The sequence below is a fragment of the Nyctereutes procyonoides genome, unplaced genomic scaffold (assembly GCF_905146905.1).
Source record: "Nyctereutes procyonoides isolate TBG_1078 unplaced genomic scaffold, NYPRO_anot_genome, whole genome shotgun sequence".
Lineage (NCBI taxonomy): Eukaryota > Metazoa > Chordata > Mammalia > Carnivora > Canidae > Nyctereutes > Nyctereutes procyonoides.
In genome coordinates, this window is record NW_026575025.1 from 14,298,260 (window position 1) to 14,322,619 (window position 24,360).

Sequence of the window (24,360 nt, forward strand, 5' to 3'; positions counted from 1 at the left end):
ATTTATTTTTTAGTTTTATTTATTTGACAGAGAGAGACAGAGAACACAAGCAGAGGGGGAGGCAGGCAGAGGGAGAGGGAAGAGCAGATTCCCTGCTGAGCAGGAAGCCATTGAGCCCAAATGAGCCCAAAGCATTGAGTCCATGATTCCAGGACCCTGGGATCATGACCCAAGCTGAAGGTCTTAACTGACTGAGCCACCCAGGCGCCCTTTAGAAACACCTTCTATGTGCCAAGTGATGTGCCAGGCACTAGGGATATGAAGAGCACAAATCTAATCCTTGTCCTTATGGAACTTAAAATCTGATGAAGAAGGGGGTGCCAGGATGGCTCAATTGGTTCAGCGTTGACTCTTGATTTTGGCTCAGATCATGATCTCAGGGTTGTGAGATTAAGTTCCCAGTCAGTCTCTGTGCTCAACGGGAAGCCTGCTTAAGATTTTCTCTCTCTCCTTCTGCCCTTCCCACAACTCATGCGCTCACGCTCTGTCTCTCTCTTTCTGTCTCTCAAATAAGCAAATCCTTAAAAAAAAAAATCTAGTGAGGAGGCAGTCATTAATTAGAGAATCACCAGATGGATTTAAAATTGAGAGGTTAGGAAAGCTTCTCTGAGGAAGTGGCACCTGAGCTGAGATTCAAAAGAGGGCAAGAGGTAAAGAACGAAATGGAGGAAAGAGCATTCTGGACAGAGAGAGCTGCATGTGCAAAGGCCCTGTGGTGGGAAGGGTTGGGGTACGATGAGGTTAAAGGAACATCTAGAAGAGATGCCTGAGAGAGCCTGGCCAAGATGCAGGACCCGTGTAGGTCAAGGTAAGGATTTTCCTTTTTTTAAGAGCAGTGGGCAGCCATGGAAGTGTCTTAAGGAGGTGGAAGACATGGTCAGAAAAGTATACTGGAATACACTGATCTCAGGGTCACAGGCAGAGAACAGATTTGAGGTGGCTACAGTCAAAAGGCTGTAGCAGTTGTCCAGTTGAAGGTTGTGAGCAATTTTGATCATGGTGATGATGCTAGGGAAGGAAAAAGTGGGTGGATTTAAGAGCTATTCTGGAAGTAAGTCTGCAGGCCTCGGCGATGTCATGGACAAAAGGGGGAGGTTTGGGACAAGTCCTAGCTTGAGCCGCTATGATGCTGGCACCATTTGCTTAGAAACTACAGAGAAAAGCTGAGAAGGTTGGGTCCTGGAAGAGGGACGGGGAATAGCCTGATTCCATTGTGAAGGAACCAGTTTGAAGGACTTTTGAGATCCACTGGAGGAGCCAAGCTGGTAGTTATATATGTAGGCTGGAATTCAAAGGAAACAGTGGATTTGAAACATAGATTCCAGAACTGCCCACATACAGTTGGTATTGGGCACCCCACTGTGGGTGAGATCACTAGAGGAAGTATTGAGGGAAAAGAGGAGGGCTCCTAGGACAGCATCGTGGGGAGCTTCACATCTGATGATTGGAGAGGGGGCAATGGGCCTCTACAGCTGCAGGGGTGTGGCTAGAGAGGCCGAAGGAACACTAAGGAAATGTGGCGTCATGAAAACGGGGGACAAGGAGGTTTCTTTTCTTGGGCACAGGTGGTAGCACAACTCTGCATCATGTCAACTGCTACCTGCAGCTCCTAGGGGACCTGGTGAGAGATGTTCTCATTGAATAATGAAGCAGACAGGATGGAGACCGGTACCATCAACCTTCAGAGAAGCTGGGCTGTGAAGGGGAGGAAAGGGGAAGGACCTGGCAAAGAAGTCTGGATGCCATTGAGTGAGACACATGAACACATTAGGGTGGCTTGATGATAAGGAAGGAATAAGGTAGGGATGGGATCCAAAGTATAGGTAGAGGAACTGGCTGCACACGGGAGGAGGGACAGCTCCTGTGTTGGAATAGGAGAACAGTAGGTGCAGATGTGGGAAGATAAGGGAGTAGCTATCTGATGGCTCTAATTTTCCCTGAAGGAAGTCAACTTTCCCTGAGAATGGAGGGAAATGAAAAGTCACAGGTTTGAGGATGGGTAGGTTTAACCCAGTCATTGTGGAGAGTAAGATGGCAGATTGACCACAGGTACATAGCATGTGCAAAGGCCCTGTGGTGGGAGGGATTGTGGAGAGAATAGGTTGAAGGAGGATCTTGAAGGCTGGAGCACAGAAACAGAGAGAGACTGGCCAAGATGAAGTCTTATGTCCAAGAAGTGGCAGTGATATACAGTTGACCCTTGCACAGCACAGGTTTAACTATGAGGGTCTACTTATACTTGGTTTGGTCGTTTTCTCCCCATAAATACAGTATAGTACTGGGGTACCTGGGTGGCTCAGTGGTTAAGCATCTGACTTCGGCTCAGGTCATGATCCTGGGTCCGGGGATCGAGCTCCATATTGGGCTCCCTGCTCAGCCAGGGATCTGCTTCTCTCTCTGCCTCTGCTCCTCCCCCTGCTCATGCTCTCTCTCTCTTGCTCACCCTCCCTCTCTCAAAATAGGTAAATAAAATCTTTTTGTTAAAAATACATACAGTACTGTAAATGTATTTTTTCTTCCTTATGATACTCTTTTTTTATTTAAGTAAGCTCTATGCCCAATATGAGGCTCGAACTCACAACCCTGAGATTAAAAGTCACCTGCTCTAGAGCCAGGCGCCCGTCCCCCTCATGATATTCTTTTTTTTTTTTTAATTTTTATTTATTTATGACAGTCACACACACACACACACACACAGAGAGAGAGAGAGAGAGAGAGAGAGAGAGAGAGAGGCAGAGACATAGGCAGAGGGAGAAGCAGGCTCCATGCACCGGGAGCCCAATGTGGGATTCGATCCTGGGTCTCTAGGATCGCGCCCCGGGCCAAAGGCAGGCGCCAAACCGCTGCACCACCCAGGGATCCCCCCCTCATGATATTCTTAATAACATTTTCTTTTCTCTAGCTCACTTTATTGTAAGAATATAGTATATAATACATATGCCATACAAAATGTATGTTGACTGACTGTTTAGTATCAATAAGGATTCGGGTTAACAGTAGGCTCTTCGTAGTTAAGTTTTGGGGAAGTCAAAGGTTGTGTGTGTTCACCCTCACATTGTTCAAAGGCCAATTGCATTGTGTCTGGCACAATAAAATGTGCCAGTGACAAGATAGGCCGTAACGAGGAAATGAATAAAGCACAAAATCACCCTGACTTGACACAGTAAAGGTTTAGGTCTCATTTATGCGCTTTGAAAGAGGTTGGGTGACCTTCCTCCTTAGGCACCCCATCTGGAGCACATGTCTCAAGTGTCTGCAGCAGGCTGAGGACCACTCAGGGTGTTGCTAAGGGCCAGGCCTGAAAGTGGCTTTCATAACCTCTGCCTGCCAGTTCCAGTCACAGCAGGGGCCTTGTTGAAGGCAGGCTGGGCGCTCGTCTTCTTCCTGCCGCTCAGGGAGAGGCAGCAGCTGGGGGCGGGGGGGGGGGGGGGGGGGGGGTGGATACTGCGGTCTCTGCCGCAACCGACCTTGTTTGCCAAGCCGGCCAGTATTTCTCCTTACACACGGCACCATCTCACGCTCTCCTCAAGAGACACCACCCAAAGTCCTGTCCAGAGTCCCTGCATCCTGGCTCTCAAGGCCTGGTGTCTCTGGTGACACTGGCACTCCAGCCTCTTCTCATCTAACGAGCTCTTCCTGGACCAGCGACCCATGGACTGGAAGGGCAGGTGTGTTCCCCACCCCCTGGCCCACACCGTATGGCACTGCAGGGGGCCTCCCTCCTTCACTGGTCCCACTTCGCAGGAGACGCCTGGTCACCGTTGGCCTTGGCCTGGTCTCTTCCCTCTGGGGGGCTCCTCCTCGGCCACCTCTGAAGTAGATGAGGCAGAGCCTGTCTTCCTTGGCAGCTGCATAGTCTCCCTCCTGCTCATGGATGGTTGGAGAGCCAAAGGTCCTTTTACAGCTGAAAACTGTCGAGGACTTTTATTTGTGAGGGGAGGGAGCCCCGGCTCGTGATTCCATTGGCAACACAATGTTGGCTTCTAACCTATTTGTATTTAGTCACTTTTGTGTGCCCACAGCCACACTCACCCAATCTTTCCCTAGACAATTCCAGAACCTACCTTGTCTTGCTGGTTCACCTCCGTACCTCTCCTGTTCTCCTCAATGGCTACCTAGAGGCTATTTTTAATAATAAATAGGAGGCATGCCCCAGTCCGGTCCTGTCCTGAGTCACTTTATCCAAGGGAAAACGTTTACTGGGTTTTTGTTGCCCCTAACTTTTTTATATCTTGTCTTTTTTCTCCTTGGGGTATAGAAGATTTCTCAACCCTGGATGTCTGGATTCTATTTTCCTTCTTTACTACTTAACCACTAGGTAATTCTTTCCTGGGCTCACCTCTTCCTTGCGAATCCTCACCAAATGCAGACAAAAGTAGCCAGCAGAGGTGACTAGGTTTTAGCTTTCCAACCTCTTTCCCATGAGTTGCCAGCATGGAAGGCACATGCGGTTCCTCTTGAGTTAGAGAAGGCAATAGCTTCACTGAACATTTTGCTAATGCAAAACATAGTGAAGACTCTTACAGTGCATCTAATTAATTTCTGAGTTATCACTTCCTTTTTGAACCAACTCAACTGCCTTTTTTCTACTTGACTTGGAAACACATTATCTAGTGCAATTTCTCACCTTTATAAGACCCTAACAAGGGAATGGGAGCTGAGAGAAAGAAACAGGGGAGTGAGGGTCCTGCTCACAAGAGGCCTGGCATTCAGGGCCTCTAGCTAGAAGGAGCCAGTACTGGCCTGTTAGCAAAAACACTGGAGGCAGTAGTGTGCTGGAGGTTGGGCAACTCATCTCAGTACCCGGAATGGGGTTCGAGTGGCCTTCTCAAACAGCCGCATCCAGCCCTCCAGCTTGGAGGGAAAGGACGGATAATGACAGAAGATCCAGAAAGCTTCAAACCTCATCTAGGCTGCTTGAGATAAGGACAAAACCCTTGAAACAGGGCAGTTTGAGCCCTGCCCTCTGAATGCCCCCTGAAATCCAATGTGTCTCTCAACTCCAAACCACCATCTGGAGGTTGCACGTGTCCTATTTGGAGGGCTCTGGTGGTTAAGGCTGGAGCTGCTGGGGCCATGACATCATTTCTGCAGGAGTCAGGGCCCAGGGCTCCTGTAGGGAACCAAGGGAGGGTCTCTGTGAAGTCTGTGCAGCAGTCCTCCACAGATCAATGGAAGATCCAAGACCAGAAGCCAGTAACAGAAGGGGGCTGGTGATGGCATTTGTTTTAAGGCGGTGTGGCATGTGGTGCCTCCCCAAGGCGTGTCTTCAAATGCTAGTTCCCATCTGTGACTTAGAGCAAGTAGCTTAATCTCATCAAACCTCACTTTTCTCATCTGTGGAAGGGAAATGCCCAGGGTACACATCTCATATTATCATCATGAGCATTCGGCAAGAGTCCACGCGACACTCTTAGCAGGGCTGGGCCTACCACCAGCAAAGAGTACTGTTGCTAGGACTACCACTGAGCGCTTCTAAGGTGCCAGGCCCTGTTAATAAGCACCTTATGTGCATGACCTCATTGGGTCCTTACACCCACACGTGAGGGGAGGTTCCTTTTTTTTTTCCCCTGTAAAAGAACCTTTCCACAGAAGCGTGGACAACTTAAATTACCATGCTTGTCCACCTGGCTGATCAATGGGAGATCCAGGAGTCTGACTTAGGTATGATTGTCAAGCAGCTGCCCTTAACCGCGCTGCTCTATTTGCCCTCACCGTGTGTTCCGAGGCCTCGCCAAATGTGAACATTTCACTCGATACTAACTAAATAACTTGAATCCACTGGCAGACAAAATGCACATCTTAATACCATCATTTCTTTAAAACTACATGCCATGATGTGTAGTTATGTAAGACGTGTTCACAGTGCTAGTTTCTAAAGAGAACATTCTCCTCTTTGGCAGGAGTATCCAGATTCCAGCAAGACCTGGAAACCAGCAAAGGACTTTGACCCTTCTTCTGCGATTTATAGGTTACGAGGTGGTGGATTTCTTCTCTGCACATCTTCCCCCTTCAAGCTCTTATCTTGGGTAGCTTCCACTTTTCTGTAATCCACCTTAAAATGTCAGACTGCTAACAGACATGTGTTTCTTAAAGCAGAAAGTGCACCCCTTTCAGGCCACCTGTTCCACCAATGCCCTTTTAGCTGACTAGGGAAGATTCTGCACCCTTCCTCACTCCCAGAGGGCTTCACGTGTCACGAGGTGGCCTAACTGGAAGCTAATTGGCATCATTCACTTGACAGCTGCAGGATGGCAAGTCCGCCCCCTTAGACACGGCAGGCTGTGCTATCGGGGGCTGTCAGCTCAGAGGTCTCCCAGACCTGCTGGCCACTTAAGGCTGCCCCGCTTCCATATCAAGGATCCTTCCTCTTCATCGAGCCACAACAGAGAGACAGATGGATTGAAGGATAAATGTGAGACTCTTAACTCTGCCAAGTGAATCTCTTTTCCTGGTGAAGTTTAAAAATATGAACCAGGTTTGTGAGTGTACTACCCTGGCTGGAGCTACAAGACAGACCAGATGACCTCCAGATAATGCCCAAAGCCAGTAAGAGGCACCTAGCAATGACCCCAACAGGTCCACTCTGGCACAGAGCTTGGGCCAAGGGGTTTGGCTTGTGCATTCTGAAGCCTTAAAATTATTGAGAGGGAAGAATGGGAAGAGAACAGACTTTACAGCCCAGAGTGATGTGTCACGAGGCAGCCTGAGCAGCAGGGCTTCCGAGACCACTCTTCAGAGGTCAGGGCAGAGCCAGATGTTCATCTGCCCAGCTCAGGCTTGGAATGAGGTCACTGAGCAGAGATGTGTCACACTGAGAGCAATGGGTCCAGCTCCTGTCCACCACAGATCCTTGAGGGGGCTGCTGGCCCTTGCTATTTATTATTTTTTGAAAAATGTACTGTGGCCAGCCTAGTTTTAGTTAATGCCTAATAAAGGTAAAAACTGTTTACATAGTACCCCTGGGTGTGGACACTGAGTAGCTGAAGTTAGCAAGATCCTTCCCTTTCAGGGATGACACAAGCCAGCAGTCTGGGAGGAAAACAATTCATCTAGAAGCATGCCAGTCCCAGGTGACAGTGGTGACAGTTGAGCATTATGTTAAATGAGACAAAATCAGGGTAAGGAGACTACAAACCCCCAGGGGGCAAGAAGGAGCCCAAATTGCATACTAGGCTGTCAGGGTGGGTTGCATAAGCATCCAGAACCGATGGTTAAGTAGCTGCCCAGTTTGTGCACTTCCTGCAGTGGTTTAGGTCTCTCTACACGAACCCTCCAGTTGGTTAATGCCCTCCCTCCAGCCCACCAGAGGAGGTCTGCGGCCAGTCTGAGGTAAGCCCTCCTGGGTCCTGCTTTCTCCCTCCCAACTGTCAGCACCCCCTTAGGTATGGTGCTTCTCACCCCCAGGGTGTTTTCTGTCTCCTCTGGCTGGTAAGATTCCTGCCCATCCCTCCACCCCTTCCTTTAAAGGCTCCGCTTTCCCACCTAGACAGGAGATTGCCCAACATGAGCTCTGGTGACCTGGGACATGCCAGGCGACTGGTGTCAGGAGATGGCTTTTAAGTCTCAGGCTGAGGCCATGACGAAGCGCCAACACCTCATATCTACTAAGAGCAGAGCATGCTGGGGGCTGTGTAAGACATGTACGAGCTTTTCCTCTTCTCATCTGACACTCACAACCAGTTAAGATAAGGAGTCATTTCCATTTTATGGATGAGGAAATTGAGGCTCAGGCCTGTGCATTTAGCCAGCAAGTGAGCAGCAGAACCAGGATCTGAACTTGAAACCACAGCCTGCACTGCCTCCTCGCTTCTGAGAGCTGCCCTCGATCACCACGTTTGGGAAGCCCTCTGGCAGCTATGTGCCCTCTTTGTGACACACAGTTTCATGTCTCAGAAACATCATGTCTTTGCCCTAACTGCAAAGCATGAATTTCTACTAAGCTTCTGCCAGTAAAGGAGACAGTTCTAGTGGAAAGTTCACATGCTTTGGAGGAAAACTGAACTGTCACTTTCTGATTGAATAGCCACAGGACTTTGGACAAATTACTGATCCCACTTTCTCTTCTATAAAATTAGCATAATACCATGTTTCCATATGGGTGCTACGAGGCGTTCACAAGGTCATGTAAGCAAAGGCTGCTACTCTTCCTCTCTCTCCCTAGCCAGGGACACTGAGAGGCAGGAAGGATCAGAAAGAGGCTCTCTGGGAACTCCTGAGGTCTAGAACCCTGGAAGCAGGCCCTTCCTCTCTGCGTGCATCTCCTGTGATCATCAACCACATGTTTACGTTTCCTGGCCTGCCTTCTTGAGGTCCACACCGTCGGATGATCCTGACCCAGCCTTGGGTGATGACTGCTCTGACTCAGTTATGGTTTTGAGGGCAAAATCCTGCTGGGGAGACCACTGCTAGCCACACATAAGTCTTCCTGTCCCAGAGCTCAGTACTCCCAAATGATTCATCTAAGATGTTACTGCTTGCGTGTTGTCAATTTGTCAGCTACGGTAATTGGGAAGACTGTGGAAATACAGAAAAGTTTGCTATTGTGCTACATGGGAATAAAACCTGTTGTCACCTTGTGAAGTTCTAGAGATAAATCACTATGGATTATATGAAAACAGACAATAATTGTGTGAGGGCTGAGGAACTGTGACTTTTCCTTTGTAAAATATTCTTTAATATTTAATTATCTTCAGTTTACAGTGAATGTTTTGGAGAAAATCTGATGATGAGGATGTGGACTTCGTCAGCAGCATACCCACACATTCCTGCTGGCTGCCCTCGTTCTGCCTGCTGTGCCTCTAAAAGATTTGGCTCAGGGGGCTTGGGTCCACCTCCCTTGGCGGGAAGAACCATACCAGGTTGGAAGGTGGTCGGGGAGATTTCACTTGAACAAAGCCCTGGGCTGCTCAGGGAAGCTCAACACACAGCACCAGCAGCTGGCTGCTTCTTTTCACCAGGCATATGCTACTGGCTAAAGCAATGAGCCAGCACAATTGCTTCCCCAACAGTGCCCTCCTGTGGCAGAGGCCTGCCTCCAGAGCGAGGAGCCAGGGAATAGGTCAGAGTGGTGGCAACACCAGCAACCCCTTCTGAGGATTAAAACTGAGCAAAATAAGTGTTTGAATGAGTCACACTTAACATTGACGTGTCCTACGAGATGGGACCATCACTTGAGATAAGACAAATGGCCTGGGTTGACTGAGTTTCTAAGGAGAAGCAGGAGGTCAAGGCTAGTGTCTTGTCTAACCTAGAGTCCAGGGACTGAGCCCCCATGGCAGGCAGTGGTACACAGCTCAAAGTGGCTTTTCACTTTTTTTTTTTTTTTTTTAAAGATTTTATTTGCAGGGAGCCCGACGTGGGACTTGATCCTGGGTCTCCAGGATCACGCCCTGGGCTGAAAGCGGCACTAAACCGCTGAGCCACCCAGGCTGCCCTCAATGTGGCTTTTCAAAGAGGTATTCCAGATCTGGGGCACGCAGTCTCTGCTCTTTGTTTTTGTTTTTAGCAAAGTCTCTCAGCAGTGCCATGACTTCGTTTTCAAATATTTCTGGGGCTGGTTTTGCTTCTGCAAGAGAAGAATGGGCAGAAAGAATTATGTCAGTCAGTACTCAGGCATAAGGACCCTGAAACTTGAAACTCTGGCCTCTGCAAAGAACCAGTAGATACATAGACTGTCTCCATTCTTCCTCTAAATATACATGGTAGCCTACAGCAGGAGCTGTACTGTAAATAGCTCTATTGAACAGCTGCTCCCATCTGTTTACATATTGTCCATGGCTGCTTTTACCTAGGATGGTAGAGCTGAATAGTTCCAACAGAGACCATGTGGCCACAGACTAAAATATTTACTGTCTGGTCTTTTATGAACAAGGCTGCCGACCCCTGACCTGTCCAAGCTTGGTGGCATCATTTTGCTTTGCACTTGGCATCTCAGTGTTTTCTGGGTATCGTGTTTCTTCTTCCAGCTTATACATTTCCAGAGGCAGAAGTCCTTGGTTGTACATGACAAACTAGTGGCTCTACTAACTTCAGCAAAAAGGAATTTCTTAGAAGGCTATTAGAGGAACACAAGATGGATGTGAACCTGGAGAACCAGGTTTGGATGGAGGCCACAACAGCACGGAGCAAAGACCATGAGAGTGTGTCTTAGGAGTGTGCGAGGGGGTCCCAGTATGGTTGTTTACCTCCCACCTCTCTCTATCCACCCTAAGACACTTGAATAAGATTCCAATTACAAGCAAAGCCTTCCCCGGGGAAAGCTTAGGTAATGTGTTTGAGAATGACTCTCCTATCAAGACTACAATGCCAGGAGAGAGAATTTCTCAAAACAAAGCTGAATTCCCCCTCACTCAGCACTGAGCCCAGCATCTAGTGGGCTTGTCATCTTTTTCTTTTTCTGTGATCACTGAAATGAAGTCCAGGAGATTTAGGCTTCCCCTAAGGATGGTACAAGTTGGAAAGAACACTGTGCTCATCCTCACAAGAAAAGCCAGCAAAACCATAAACAGCATGACTTTCTGTGAAGTCATCTGAGAACTGAGGTCATGGGGCAACCAAGTAGAATAAGATCTAAGGGAAGGCCCTCAAAGGAGAAATTGCACATGAGCATCTGCTTGCCTGAGACAGGGCCCAGGAAGAAGAGATGCTAGAGACCATCTGGCAGGGAAGAAGAGTTTGGCTACAATTTTTTACAAACTGCTACAAGCCAAGTGTGGGCTAGCCACAGACACTGGGGGAATGCACATCCTGTGGACTATTCTCAACAAACCTCCCGAGTATGCTCCTGCTCCTGGATCCTGATCCATGGTAAGTTCAGGTCAGGAGGTGTGAGAACACCTCCCTGAGCGGTGCAGGTCAGAAGCAGGGGAGCAGCCAAGACTGCAAAAAAAGCATAAAGTCCAGCCTGGCCTTTTCTCTACAGAACAAAAGCCATAAGAAACTGGGAGTAGGTCTGCAAATCCTGTCTCCTACTGAACACATGTGAGGAGACCTTTTTGGGATGGTGAAAAAAGAATAGAAAAACAAAACAAACCAAACTTCTACTCCTGTGGGATAGGCAGGGCCACAGAGAAAGCCCATCCCTGAGAAGCAGGGCCCCAGGGACTGAACCAGGATAACAGAAAATGTTCTCCCAGCCTTCCTTCCCCGCCCCATGGGAGGGAAGCACTAAGTGGGAAGCAACAGTAATTTACTGCTGGGGAAAAGCAAGAAGAGCACAGAGATTCCCTGAGAGGCACAAAAATAGAAGGAAGGCTGAATGCTGAGGGTAGAACAGGAACACTGAGAAATACCTTCCGGAAACTCAGCCCCTACTCAAAGCAGATGGTAGCAATAGAGGCTTGTGGTGCAGTGAAGAGAAGCAAAGCCCTAACAGAATCCAGGCAAGCTTAACTCCTAACTAGACTGACTCCATCCCCATACTAACAGCCTGCTGGAAGCATGCCCATTTTCAGGCATGAATACTATTTATTTCAGTCTTTACTGTCTTGCTCATAATGTCTAACACTCAATCAAAAATTATGAGATACACATGCACACAAAAGGAGACAAACACACACTGCAAAGGGACAAAGCAGTCAACAGAAAAAACCTTGGGGGTGACACCAATTTTAGAACTACTACCAAATTTAAAGAACTGATATGTTAAAAGCTCTAGCAGAACAAGTAAACAAAATGTAGGAACAGATGAGCAACTTCGGTAGAGTTGGAAACTATAGAAGTCAAACATAAATGTTAAAAAAAAAAAAATACAGTAGCAAATAAGCAGATTGACCTCAACAGGCTAACCAAGAGACTCAACACTGCAGTCAAGGAAAGAACTGGCCACTGGAAGACAAATCAATCGGCCTTACCCAATAGAAATTCCCCAACCTGATACATATAAAGAAAAGACTTAAAAGACACAAAACAGAATCAAAAAGCTGTAGAGTAATAAGAAACTGTGTAATAGGACCCAACGTGCCCAGGGAACCCAAGCAGGAAAAATACCAAGGACAAACATCAAGACACATCGTATTCAACAGCTAGAAACCACAGATGAAATGCTATAAACATTCAGGAAAGATATGTTACATATACAGGAGTAAAGACATAGCAGACCTCTTGTCTGCTACACAAACCAGGAAACAGAACCTGGTAACTCGATGGGAATTGGAAGTTAATGGTACAACGAAGGTAACCAAGACAGCAAACCCGAAGCCAGTGCCAACTCCCAATCAGACTGACTCAATCCTGCACACTAACAGCAAAAGAAGTATGTCCCTGTAAAGTGCTGAAAGAAAATACTGTGAGCCTGTAATTCTACACCCAGTGAAAATATCTTCCAAAAATTACAAAAACAGAGATAATTCATAATAGTGGATCTGCACTACAAGAAATATTTAAGGAAGTTCTTCAGGCAGAAGGAACAGGATACAGATAGAAAAATGGATCTATACAAAGAAAAGAAATACAAAGAAATGAAAATCTCTAGACAATTAAAATAAAGGTTAGTGTATTTGATACATTGTTATATATTTTTGTGTATATATATATATATATGACGCAATGTAAGTTATAATTTTTTAAAAGATTTTATTCATTTATTCATGAGAGACACACAGAGAGTGAGAAGCAGAGACACAGGCAGAGGGAGAAGCAGACTCCATGCAAAGAGACTGACATGTGACTCAATCCCGGGACGCCAGGATTATGCCCTGGGCCGAAGGCAGGTGCCAAATGGCTGAGCCATCCAGGGATCCCCTAAAAGTTATAATTTATATATACAAATGTAAAATATATTCTTTTCCTTATTTTAAGCGGTTCTAAAAATGACTGTCTAAAGTGAAACTAAAGAAATATAGTGTAGGCTTACAGCTTAAGTAAAAACTACGACAACAGATGGGAGGGAGGATTTGGGAGTATATTAATGCGAAGTTCTTACATCGTATGTGATACAGTTAATAGTACTTGAAGAGAGACTGATTAATTAAGGATGTATATGTAAAGCCAAGGGCAATCACTGGAAGATTATAATAGGAAGTAATAAATAATAAACCAACAATGGAGATCATATGAAATTTAAATTACTCAATTAAGAGATGCCTAGGTGGCTCAGTCAGTTAAGCATCTATCTTTGGCTCAGGTCATGATCCCGGGTCCTGGGATTGAGCCCTGCATTGGGCTCCCTGCTCTGTGGGGAGTCTACTGCTCCCTCTCTCTTTGCCCCTCTTCCTGCTCATGCATGTGGTCTCTCTCTCTCTCTCACAAATAAATAAAATCTGGGGATCCCTGGGTGGCTCAGCTGTTTGGTGCCTGCCTTTGGTCCAGGGCATGATCCTGGAGTCCTGGGATCGAGTCCCACATAGGGCTTCTTGCATGGAGCCTGCTTATCCCTCTGGCTGTGTCCCTGCCTTTCTCTCTCTCTCTCTCTCTCTTTCTTTCTCTCTGTGTCTCTCATTAATAAATGAATAAAATTTTTTAAATAAATAAATAAATAAATAAGATCTTTTTAAAAAATAAAATACTCAATTAAAAAACCATGGAGGGGTGCCTGGGTGGCTCAGTTGGTTAAGCATCTGCCTTTGTCTCAGGTCATGATCCCAGAGTCCTGGGATCGAGTCCTGCATCAGGCTCCCTGCTCTGTGGGAAGCCTGCTTCTGCCTCTGCTTCTCTTTCTCTCTCTGTCTTTCATGAATAAATCAATGAAATCTTTAAAAAAAATTTTTTTTTAAATCCAAAAAGACCCCATGGAACTAGAGAGGTAAAGAGAAAAAGAACAGATGGAAAAGACAAGAAAAAGATGATAGATCTTAATTCAACCACATTGTTCACTGAATATATGCAAATAGCCAAAACACACCAATGAAAACAGAGACTATAAGACCGAATAAAAGAGACTACATATGTTATCTATAAGAAGCTCGATCTAAATATAAAGACAAAGATAGGTTAAATGTAAAAGGATGGTGTGGGAGGCAAACTTCTAAGTTGGCCCTCAGTATTTCCCACTCCCCTGATATATAAGCCCTGCATAATCCTCAGGACTGTGAGCATGATTTTTACTACCATGGTTGGGTTACATTACATGGCACAGCTGACCTCAGGAAAGGCAAATTATCCAAGTGGTTCTGACCAAATCACATGTGCTCTTTATTTAGTCTTTTAAAGGGGGAGGGGGAGAGGGAGAGAGAGAATCTTAAGGCAGGCTCCACACCCAGCACGGAGCTCAATCTCAGAACCATGAGATCTTGACCCTAGCCAAAACCAAGAGTCATATGCTTAACCAAATGACCTACTGAGGCCCCAACATGTGCTCTTCAAAGGTAGTTTTCTCCAGCTGGTGGTAGAAGGAAAGCCAGAGAGATTTGAAGTGTTGAGAGGTATTCCATGTGAGGGAGAATCTCCACTGCTGAGATGGAAGGAACCATGTAGCAAGGACCTGCAAGTGCCTTCCAGGAGGTGAAAGAGATCGACAGGTAGCAAGACAAATGGAATCTCAGTCCTACAACTACAAAGAAATGAATTCTCCTAAGAACCTGAATGAGCTTCCAGACAGGATTGCAGAATAGCTGACACCAATGTCAGACTAAGCTACAGGCCTATAGAACTTCTCACCTATAGAACTATGAGTATATGTATAAATATGTATGAACTATGTTATCTAAAACCACTAAGTTTCTAGTAATTTAATATGTAGCATAGAAAAACTAACATAGGTGGAAAAAATACATACCATGCAAACACTAATCTAAAGAAAGCTGGAGTATCTAAATTACTATCAGATACTTTAGAACAAAGAATATTATCAGCAATAAAGAAAGACATTACATAAAAATGGTAAAGGAGTACAATTCATCAAGAAGATACAACAATCCTAAATGTTTTCACAAAACAAAGCTTCAAAATATATGAAAGAAAAACAGAAAATTGAAAGGAGTAATAGACAAATCCACAATTATAAATGGAGAGTTCAACACTCTTCTCTTACTAATTAACAGAATGACAGAGGAAACCTGTCAGAATATAGAGAACATGAAGAACAGCATCAAACAAGTTGTCCTAGTTGACATTTATAGCACAGTTCATCCACAGGTTCAAAAGACACATTATGTTCAAGTAAGTGAACATGAGACATTTATCAGGTATCACAGCCATAGTTCAGGCCACAAAACAAATTTTAAGAGACTTAAAAGACCTAAAACTACACAACATAAGTTCTGTGGTCATACTGGAATCAGTAACAGAAAAATATCTGGAAATATTTTAAATGAAACTTCTACACAACTCATGGGTCAGAGGAAGTCAGAAGGGAAATTAGGAATTGAATGAAAATGAAAACATAACACATTCAAATTTGCAACATGAAGCCAATGCAGCACTTACGGGGAAATTAATAGTATTGAATGCTTACATTGGAAAAAGAGGTTTCAATCAATGAGCTCAACTTCCATCTTACAAAACTAAAAAAATAAGAGCAAATTAAGCCCAACGCAAGCGGAAGGAAATAAAAAGCAGAAATCAATGAAATTAGAAAAAAACAGAAAAAACAATGAAATCAAAATTTTTATGGTTCTCTGAAAAAATAAATAAAATTGATCAAGATCAACCTTTAGCCAAACTGATCAAGAAAAAAAGAAAAAACTCCACAAATCACCAATATCAGAAATAAAGGAGGGACCTCACTACAGCTCTTCAGACATTCAGAGGAAAAGGGAATATGATCACAACTTTATATCCACAGACTTACTAACAGCTTAGGTGTTAATGTGGCCAAATTTATTAAAAACACACTAACTAAAGAACCTCACCCAAAAAGAAACAGGTAATTTGAATTATTCCATAGCTATATAAAAAAATAATTAGGCTTTACAGTTAAAAACTTCCACCAGAGAAAAACCTCAGATCCAGATGAATTTCCTAGGAAATTCTACTAAATATTTAAGGAAGAAATCACAGCAATTCTACATACTATTCCAGAAAATGAAAGAGGAAAGCACTTCACAACTCATTTTATGAAGCCAGCATTACCCTGATCAAAACCAGATGACATTATAAGAGAACTACACATCAGTACCCTCATGAAGACAGACACAAAGAACTCCAAACTATTAGCAAATCAAATCAAGCAATACATATCCAGGTCAGGTGGTATTTATCGTGGTGATGCAAGGTTGATCCAATATTTGAAAGTCTATTAATCAGAGTCGCCTGGGTGGCTCAGTGGTTGAGCGTCTGCCTTCAGCTCAGGGCATGATCCCAAGGTCCTAGGATCCAGTCCTGCATTAGGCTCCCCATAGGGAGCCTGCTTCTCCCTCTGAGTCTCTCATGAATAAATAAAATCTTAAAAAAAGAAAAAAGAATCAATCAAAAATTCATCATATCACTAAACTAAGGGGAAAAAAAAATCATAGGACCAAACAATCATCTCTATAGAAATGCCTAGAAAGCACCTGACAAAATTCAACATTTATGAAAAAACATTCAACATATTAAAAAAAGAGGGAAGTTTTGTCAATCTGATAAAAGGCATTTACAACTAACCTACAGTGAACGTTATATTAACGGTGAAATACTACTTTCCCCCAATGCTAGTAACAAGCCAAGGATGCTGCTCTAACTGCTGCTATTCAGCATTATACCAGAGATCCCAGACAATGCAATAAAACAAATTAAAGATATAAGGGACAGATTGGAAAAGAAGAAAGAAAACCTTCTCTGTTCACAGATGACACGGTTGTCTACATAGAAAAAATCCCAAAGAATCTACAAAATAGCAGTATACAAAAATCAATTTTCTATCTATATCCTACCAACAATGGGAAACTGAACATTTTTCTTAAAGTATCATTTATAACAGTCCCAAAATATATGAAATACCTAGGTATAAATCCAGCAAAATATGCTCCAATATGCCGAAAACTACAAAACATGGACTGTAGATTTTTAGGATGGCCCCCAATGATCTCCACCTCCAGATATCATGCCCTTTGTATGAGTCTCACCCCACCCCACTGCTTCAGGCTGGACCTTAATGGCTTGATTCTAACCACCAGAAGATGGCAAGGATAACAGAATGTCATTTCTGTGATTAGGTTACAAAACACTAAGGCTTCCATCTTGCTAGCAGACTCCTCTCTTGCCTTCTTGGCTTGCACACTTTGAAGAAGCAAGCTTCCCAGCAGGAGAGGGACAGGGAACAGAAGACAACCTGTAGGCAACAGCCAGCAAGGAACTTAGGCCTGCAGGTGGGGAACCTGTGAGGAATTTAATTTGTGCCAATATGAGAACTTAAAACATATCCTCTCCTAGCTGAGCCTTCAGATGAAGCCCCAGATTGTAGGCTGACACCTTGATTATAACTTTGTGACAGAGTAAAGGGTAGGACCCAACTAAGCCATGACTGGATTCCAGACCCACAGAAAAGTTGAAATAATAAAAGTAGGTTTGTTTTAAGCCACTAAGTTTTGGGGTAATTTGTTATACAACAGTAGATAACATGCTGTTTAAAGAAGTCAAAGACCTAAAGGGTGCCTGAGTGGCTCAGTTGGTTAAGCATCTGCATTTGGCTCAGGTCATGATCCTAGAGTCCTGGGATCGAGCCCCATGTCAGGCTCCCTGCTCAGTGGGGACTCTGCTTGTCCCTTTTCCTCTGCCCCTCTTTCCAGCTCATGCTCTCTTTCTATCTCAAATAAATTTTTAAAGAATAGTTTTTTTAAAAGTCAAAAGACCAAAAAATAGAGATATATCATGTTCACAGATCAGACAATTCTGAATTGCTAAGTTTCCCAATTTGATCTTTTGATCTAACACAACTCCAATCAAAATCCAAGCAGGAATGTTTTGAGAAACTGAACCAGTGATTCTTTTTTTAAAGATTTTATTTATTTGACACAGTGAGTGAGTGAGAGAGAGAAAGAGAGAGAGAGAGAGAGAACAGAGGGAGACGGAGAGGCAGACTTCCTGCTGAGCAGAGAACCCAACGTGGCACTTGATCCCAGTACCCTGAGATCATGACCCGAGCCGAAGGCAGACACTTAACTGAGCCACCCAGGCTCCCCTGAACAAGTGATTCTCAAACTATAAAATTCCTAGAAGAAAACAAAGAAAATCTTTGCCTTCAGATAAGGCAGATTTTAAAAAAAAATTTTTTTAAAGATTTTATTTATTTATTAATGAGAGACACTAAGAAGGCAGAGACATAGGCAGAGAGAGAAGCATGTTCCCTGCGGGAAGCCGGATGTGGGACTCAATCCCGGGACTCCGGGATCACTCCCTGAGTCAAAGGCAGACGCTCAACCGCTGAGCCATCCAGGCGTCCCAAGGCAAATTTTTAGACATAGTATCAAAAGCGCAATCAGCTATGTCACCAAATAAAATATTGTACTTCACCAAAATTAAAAACTGCTCTTTGGGGATGCCTGGGTGGCTCAGTGGTTGGGCATCTGCCTTCAGCTCAGGGCAGGCAATGTATTTAATCATACAATAAAAATATGGCCAGTCTTTGAGCCTGGCCTCTTTCACTTGGCAGAGGAGTCAACAAACTATGGCCTGCTGCCTGTTTTTGTAGGGCCTGTCCGCTAAGCATGACTTTTAAATGGCTGAGGAAAAAAGTCAAAAGGATATTTTATGACACACGAAAATTATATGAAATCAAAGTTCAGTGTCAACAAAATTTTATTGCAATGCAGCCACACTTGTTTACCTACGGTCTGTGGCAGTTTGCATGCTTCAATAGCAAGAGTTGAAGACTCATGACAGAGACTGTATGCTCTGCAAAACCTAAGATATTTACTACCTGTCCTGTTACAAAAAAAATTTGTCCTAAACATACACTTACCATATGACTCAGCGATGCTTTTCCTGCGTATTTATCCAAGAAAAACTAAAATCTACATCCACAAAAAGCTATATGCAAACATTTGTAGTGGCTTTATTCATAATTGCCTCAAACCGGAAACACCCTCATGTCCCTCAGCTGGTCAATGGATAAACAAACTGTGGTACATCCACATGATGAAATTTTACTTAACAATAAAGGGCCAGAGAGTAAACATTTTACACTTTGTGGGCTTTCCAATGTTTATATAAGCCTCTGGACTCTGTATTATGTCACTTTATACTCAGAACCTACAGAATGGTTTCTACTTTATGACTCAAATATAGACTGCAAACATAACACCAGAAGACCCAGAGTGTAGCAAAAATGAATGAGATATGCTCTAAGATCCATTCTCCCATTTTTCCTGATAACAGAACTCCCACTGTAGCTGGATGCATGAAATAGACTATATTTTCATCATGACTGGCAAAGCCATGTGACTGAACTGTGGACAATGGAAAATAAGTGGAAGTGTGGTATATAATCTCCTGAGAGGGATCCCTGGGTAGCGCAGTGGTTTAGCGCCTGTCTTTGGCCCAGGGCGCGATCCTGGAGACCCGGGATCGAATCCCACGTCGGGCTCCCGGTGCATGGAGCCTGCTTCTCCCTCTGCCTGTGTCTCTGCCTCTCTCTCTCTCTCATTCTGTGTGACTATCATAAATAAAAATAAATAAATAAATAAATAAATAAATAAATAAATAAATAAATAAATAAATAAATAAAATCTCCTGAGAAGGATCCGTAAGAATAAGGCATGTGCTGCTACACATTTACTCCTGGCTGAAACACAGACATGATGAATAGACCTGCAGCAACCACCTGTGACCATGAGGAAGACAGTACATGCTGAGGATGAAGAAGTAAATCAAGAGGAATCTGGAGTTCATGGCTTCTGAATGGAATGCCTACCTCTGGACTTCTGTTATGAGAAAGAAAAAATACAATCCTGATTTGTTTGAGCTATTATTGTTTTGGATTTTTTTGTTTGTTTTACTCACAGCCAAAGCTAATCCTCATTATGTACAGTAAGAACCATTCTTCCCAAAGGCAGTGCTGAAGTGAGACTACCAAGAAACTCTTCCTATGTAGCCTTCTACAGTTGTCAGGTTCCATACCACTGCCAGCCTGTTTTATCTATAACAACTGTCTTTCCACACCATCCCACTAAACTCCTTTTTTGCTTAAGTTAGACGGGTTTCCATTACTTGCAAACAAAGAACTTTAACTAATAAAATAACTTTGCACACTTTGAAAAATTTGGAGTGCTACTGGGGTTGAGGGTCTACTGGACTCAGTAGACTGCATGAATAGAAAGAAAAAAATATTCCAGACTCAAATCGGTGCAAGTCATCCTATTTTTCACATCATGCTGCTTGCTGATCATGCCAGTACCTGTGGCCCAGTAGTAAATATCCCAGTCATTACTGGGCTCATTAATCAGGCGATCATAGAGGTTCAGCTGTTTCTCAGTCATGTGGTGCAGATACTCTTTAGCAAAGAGGCTAAAAATGAGAAAAAGAACAAAGTTGAAAAGGCTACCTCCAGTGAAAGAGAAGTGACACCAAATCTCATATCTCCCTACCTAAGGAGTATACAGTTTTCCAACATTCCCCTCTTTCTGCTCTCGTAGAGCAGCCGGGCTCTTTTGGTTTCTATGGATTCATCAGTTCGCTCCTGCCATGGAGGCAAAGGGATTTCAATCATGTCTTTTTGGGAGTCTGTTGGGCTATCACCTCTGTAGAACCGGTTGGATGGTGTGCTGAGCAAAGGAGACACTAGGTGGCGCCTTGACAGAGCAAGCATCTGAAATAAACCACAAACATCTTTATGAGGACTTACCCTCAGTCATCCACTCAATACTTACTAGGTGTTAAATGCATTCGATCTCATTTAGTTCTTAAGAAGTTATGTTGATACTGTCCCCACTTTATAACTTAGGAAGTGGAGGCTCTGAGAAGTTAAACAACTTAACCAAGGTCACCTAAACAGTAATTGCAGTTAAGACTAGAATCCAGCTCTAACTGCAAATATGTTCTTAACAAGTATCTTTCTGGAAATTCTTCAATAGAAATATTTTCTCTTTCCTTTGTATTCCCTTAAAATTCTTGTGGAATGGTATACATTTTAGTTGCTTGTTTGTGTTAAAATCTGAGCATACATTGATGGCATGGTCCTTAATCTCCCAAAGGCTCCCAATCAGGAGAAGGGCAAAACCTATCAAGATGCAATTATAAGGTAGTGGCATCAGCAAGATGATGGAACAGGAAGTCCCACATTCTCCTTCTCTCACACAGACACCAACTCAACAACACATGGACCAATTCCCTTTTATGAGAAACCCAGAAATCAAGTAAGAGGCTCCTGAAAAAAGAAGACATGAAATCCTTCCAACTTGGAGTTTACATGCACAAGCCTAGAGAAGACAAAAGTCTGAGAGGCTCCTGGAATCTCTAGCCAAGTTGACTGGTGACAAAGGTCTTTCCTTGTACAAAGCCAGTCCAAAAAGACTGGGAGAGCTGTTTTTTCAAAAGTGTAGACACCACATAAAGTTCAAGGGACAAGAAGAAACATGGCCCGATCAAAAGTATGAAATAAATGTGTAAAAGACAACCCTAAAGAAACAGGCATATAAATTACCTGACAAAGAACTCAAAACAGCAGTCTTCAAGATGTTCAATCGGCTCAGGAAAACAATGCATGAACAGAATGAGAATATCAACAGAAAAATATTTAAAAAGAACTAAACAAATTTTAGAACCAAAGAATATAAAAACCAAACAAACATAATTTACTATGAGGGTCAACTAGCAGACTTGATCAAGCAGAAGAATGAATCTGTGAACTCAAAGATAAGTCATTTGAAATTTCCCAATCAGAGGAATTAAAAAAAGAACGAAAGAAAGTGAAATGCACATAAGGGACTTATGGGACATTATCAAGTAAACAAGTATAAATAATATGGGAACTCAGAAGAAGAAAAGAGAAAGGGGCAGAAAGCTTATTGGCAGTCCCGGTGGCTCAGTGGTTTAGCGCCGCCTTCAGCCTGGGGTGTGATCTTGGAGACCTAGGATCAAGTCCCGCGTTGGGCTTCTTGCATGCAGCCTGTTTCTCCCTCTGCCTGTGTCTCTGCCTCTCTCTCTCCGTGCCTCTCATGAATAAATAAATTAAAAAAAAAAAGTCTTAAAAAAAAAAAAGAAACACAAAAGCCTATGAAAACATAAAGATCACTGGTAAAGATTAACAAATGACACAGAATATTGTAATATTGTAACAGTGATATGTAAATCACTCTTAATTCTGATACACAAGTTGTTTTTTTTTGTTTTTTTTAAGACTTTATTTATGGGACTCAATCCTGGGTCTCCAAGACCACACCCTGGACTGAAGGCAGTGCTAAACCACCCGGGCTGCCCTAATTCTGATATAGAAGTTAAAATAGAAAAACATAAGTTAATACAATATAAAAAAATATGTAATTGTGGGAGTGCTTGGATGGTGTAGTTGGTTAAGCAAACAACTCTTGGTTTCTGCTTAGGTCATGATCTCAAGGTCCTGAGATGAAGCCCTGCCTTGGGCTCTGCACTCAATGCCAACTCTGCTTGGGATGCTCTCCTTCTGCCTCTGCTCCCTGTGCGCTTGCACTCTCTCAAATAAATTACGCTTTACGTAAGGCACATGGTAACCAAAAAGAAAATATCCATAGGAATAGGAGATACACAATAGAAAATGAGAAAGGGATTAAAGTTTGTCTCTAAAAAAAAGAAGAAAGAAAGAAAAGAAAAACACAAAGGATAACAGCAAGGAAGGAGAAAAAGGACACAAAAGCTACAATGCGAATAGAAAACAATGAACAAAATGGCAGTAAGTTCTGGATCAGTAATTATTTCACATGTAATGAACTAAACTCTCCAATCAAAACACTAGTGTTTTGATTAAAGAGTAAGATCCAACTCTATGCTATTAAAACAGACTCCTTTTATTTTTTTTATTTTTATTTATTTATTTATGATAGAGAGAGAGAGAGAGAGAGAGAGAGAGAGAGAGAGAGAGAGAGAGTCAGAGACACAGGCAGAGGGAGAAGCAGGCTCCATGCACCGGGATCCCGACGTGGGATTCGATCCCGGGTCTCCAGGATCGCGCCCTGGGCCAAAGGCAGGCGCCAAACCGCTGCGCCACCCAGGGATCCCAACAGACTCCTTTTAGATATAAGAATACATAGGCTGAAAGCAAAAGGACAAAAAAAGATAGCCCATGCAAATGGTAACCAAAGAGCAAAGATGGCCCTACTTATGTCAGTCAAAACAGGCTTTAAGTCAAAAACCGTCACGAAATAAGGGACATTTATTATATCGTGGTAACGGGGTCAACGCACCAGGAATATTTAACAGTCATAGATTTCCAATCAACATTAGAGCACTCAAACATATGAAGCAAACACTGACAGAACTGAAGAGAGAAATAAACAGCAACACAATACAAATAGATTTCAATATTCCACATTCAGTAATGGACAGAACTCCTGGACAGAAAAAAAAGGTCAATGTAGTAAACCGAAGCCCTGAACAACAGCTACAGACCAAATGGACCAAGATGGACACATACAGAACATTTCAACCAGCAGCAGAATACATTATTTTCAAGCACACTTGGATAGGAGCATTCTCCAAGACAGATCACGTTAGGATGCAAAGTAAGTCTTACCAAATTAAAAAAAGATTAAAATGCCACAAATGACCACAATGAAATGAAACTGGAGACCAACATCAGGAGGAAAACTGGAAAATTTACGAATATGTGAAAATCACCAACACTCTAGCTCATGAGTAACCAATAGTTCAAATGGGTCAAAGATCAAATGGGGAATTCGAAAATATCTCGAGACAAGCGAAAACGCAACCTACAAATATATTATGAGAAGCAGCAAAAAAGTAGTACTGAGAGAAGTTTACAGTGTGAACGAAAAGCCTCCAACAACAACAGAATGATCTGAAGTCGTACAATCATAACAGGTGTTAGACAATAGAACAGACTTCAGATTTGGCAGAGGCGGTGCAGCCAGCTCCACCGGGGAAACAGGTGAAATCTGAACTGGGTCTCGCACGAGACAGGCACAGCGGGCTCAGGAAAGAGTGAACGTGACCTGAATCTCCTACGTTGCAAGGCGCATCTCTCCTTGGCTCTGCCCTTGCCCTGGGATGTCAGGCAGCTGGATGCTCCTCGCAGTCTCCATGACTGCGTCGTAAGACGAGACTCAGCCCCCAGCCCCCACTATGGCCTGCCCAGGACCCTAAAATCTCCGCTCGCCTCACCCGTGCCAGACGCGGGAACGTGGCGGCCACCGCCATCCTTCCCGACCCGCGCCGGAAACCTACAGCTTGGCCACTTCCGGGAACTTCCGAACGCCAGAACTGAGGACTTCGGCGCTGAGGGCCTGAGCCGGAAGATGCGTCCCTGCGTACGGCGGAAGTGGCTGTACGCATGACGCCAGAGGCGGAGGG

At 43.8% G+C, this 24,360-nt stretch overlaps 1 protein-coding gene across 1 annotated transcript; it reads right to left on the bottom strand.

Annotated features, from left to right (window-relative positions):
* Positions 1-8,660: 8,660 nt before the first annotated feature.
* SDHAF2 (succinate dehydrogenase complex assembly factor 2) lies at positions 8,661-24,357 on the bottom strand. The gene is made up of 4 exons (XM_055312953.1): positions 24,172-24,357; positions 20,445-20,665; positions 20,255-20,364; positions 8,661-9,568 (listed from the first exon to the last, which is right to left on the bottom strand). The coding sequence occupies exons 1-4, from the start codon at positions 24,340-24,342 to the stop codon at positions 9,438-9,440; spliced, it is 633 nt and encodes a 210-aa protein (XP_055168928.1). The 5' UTR covers positions 24,343-24,357; the 3' UTR covers positions 8,661-9,437.
* Positions 24,358-24,360: the final 3 nt, after the last annotated feature.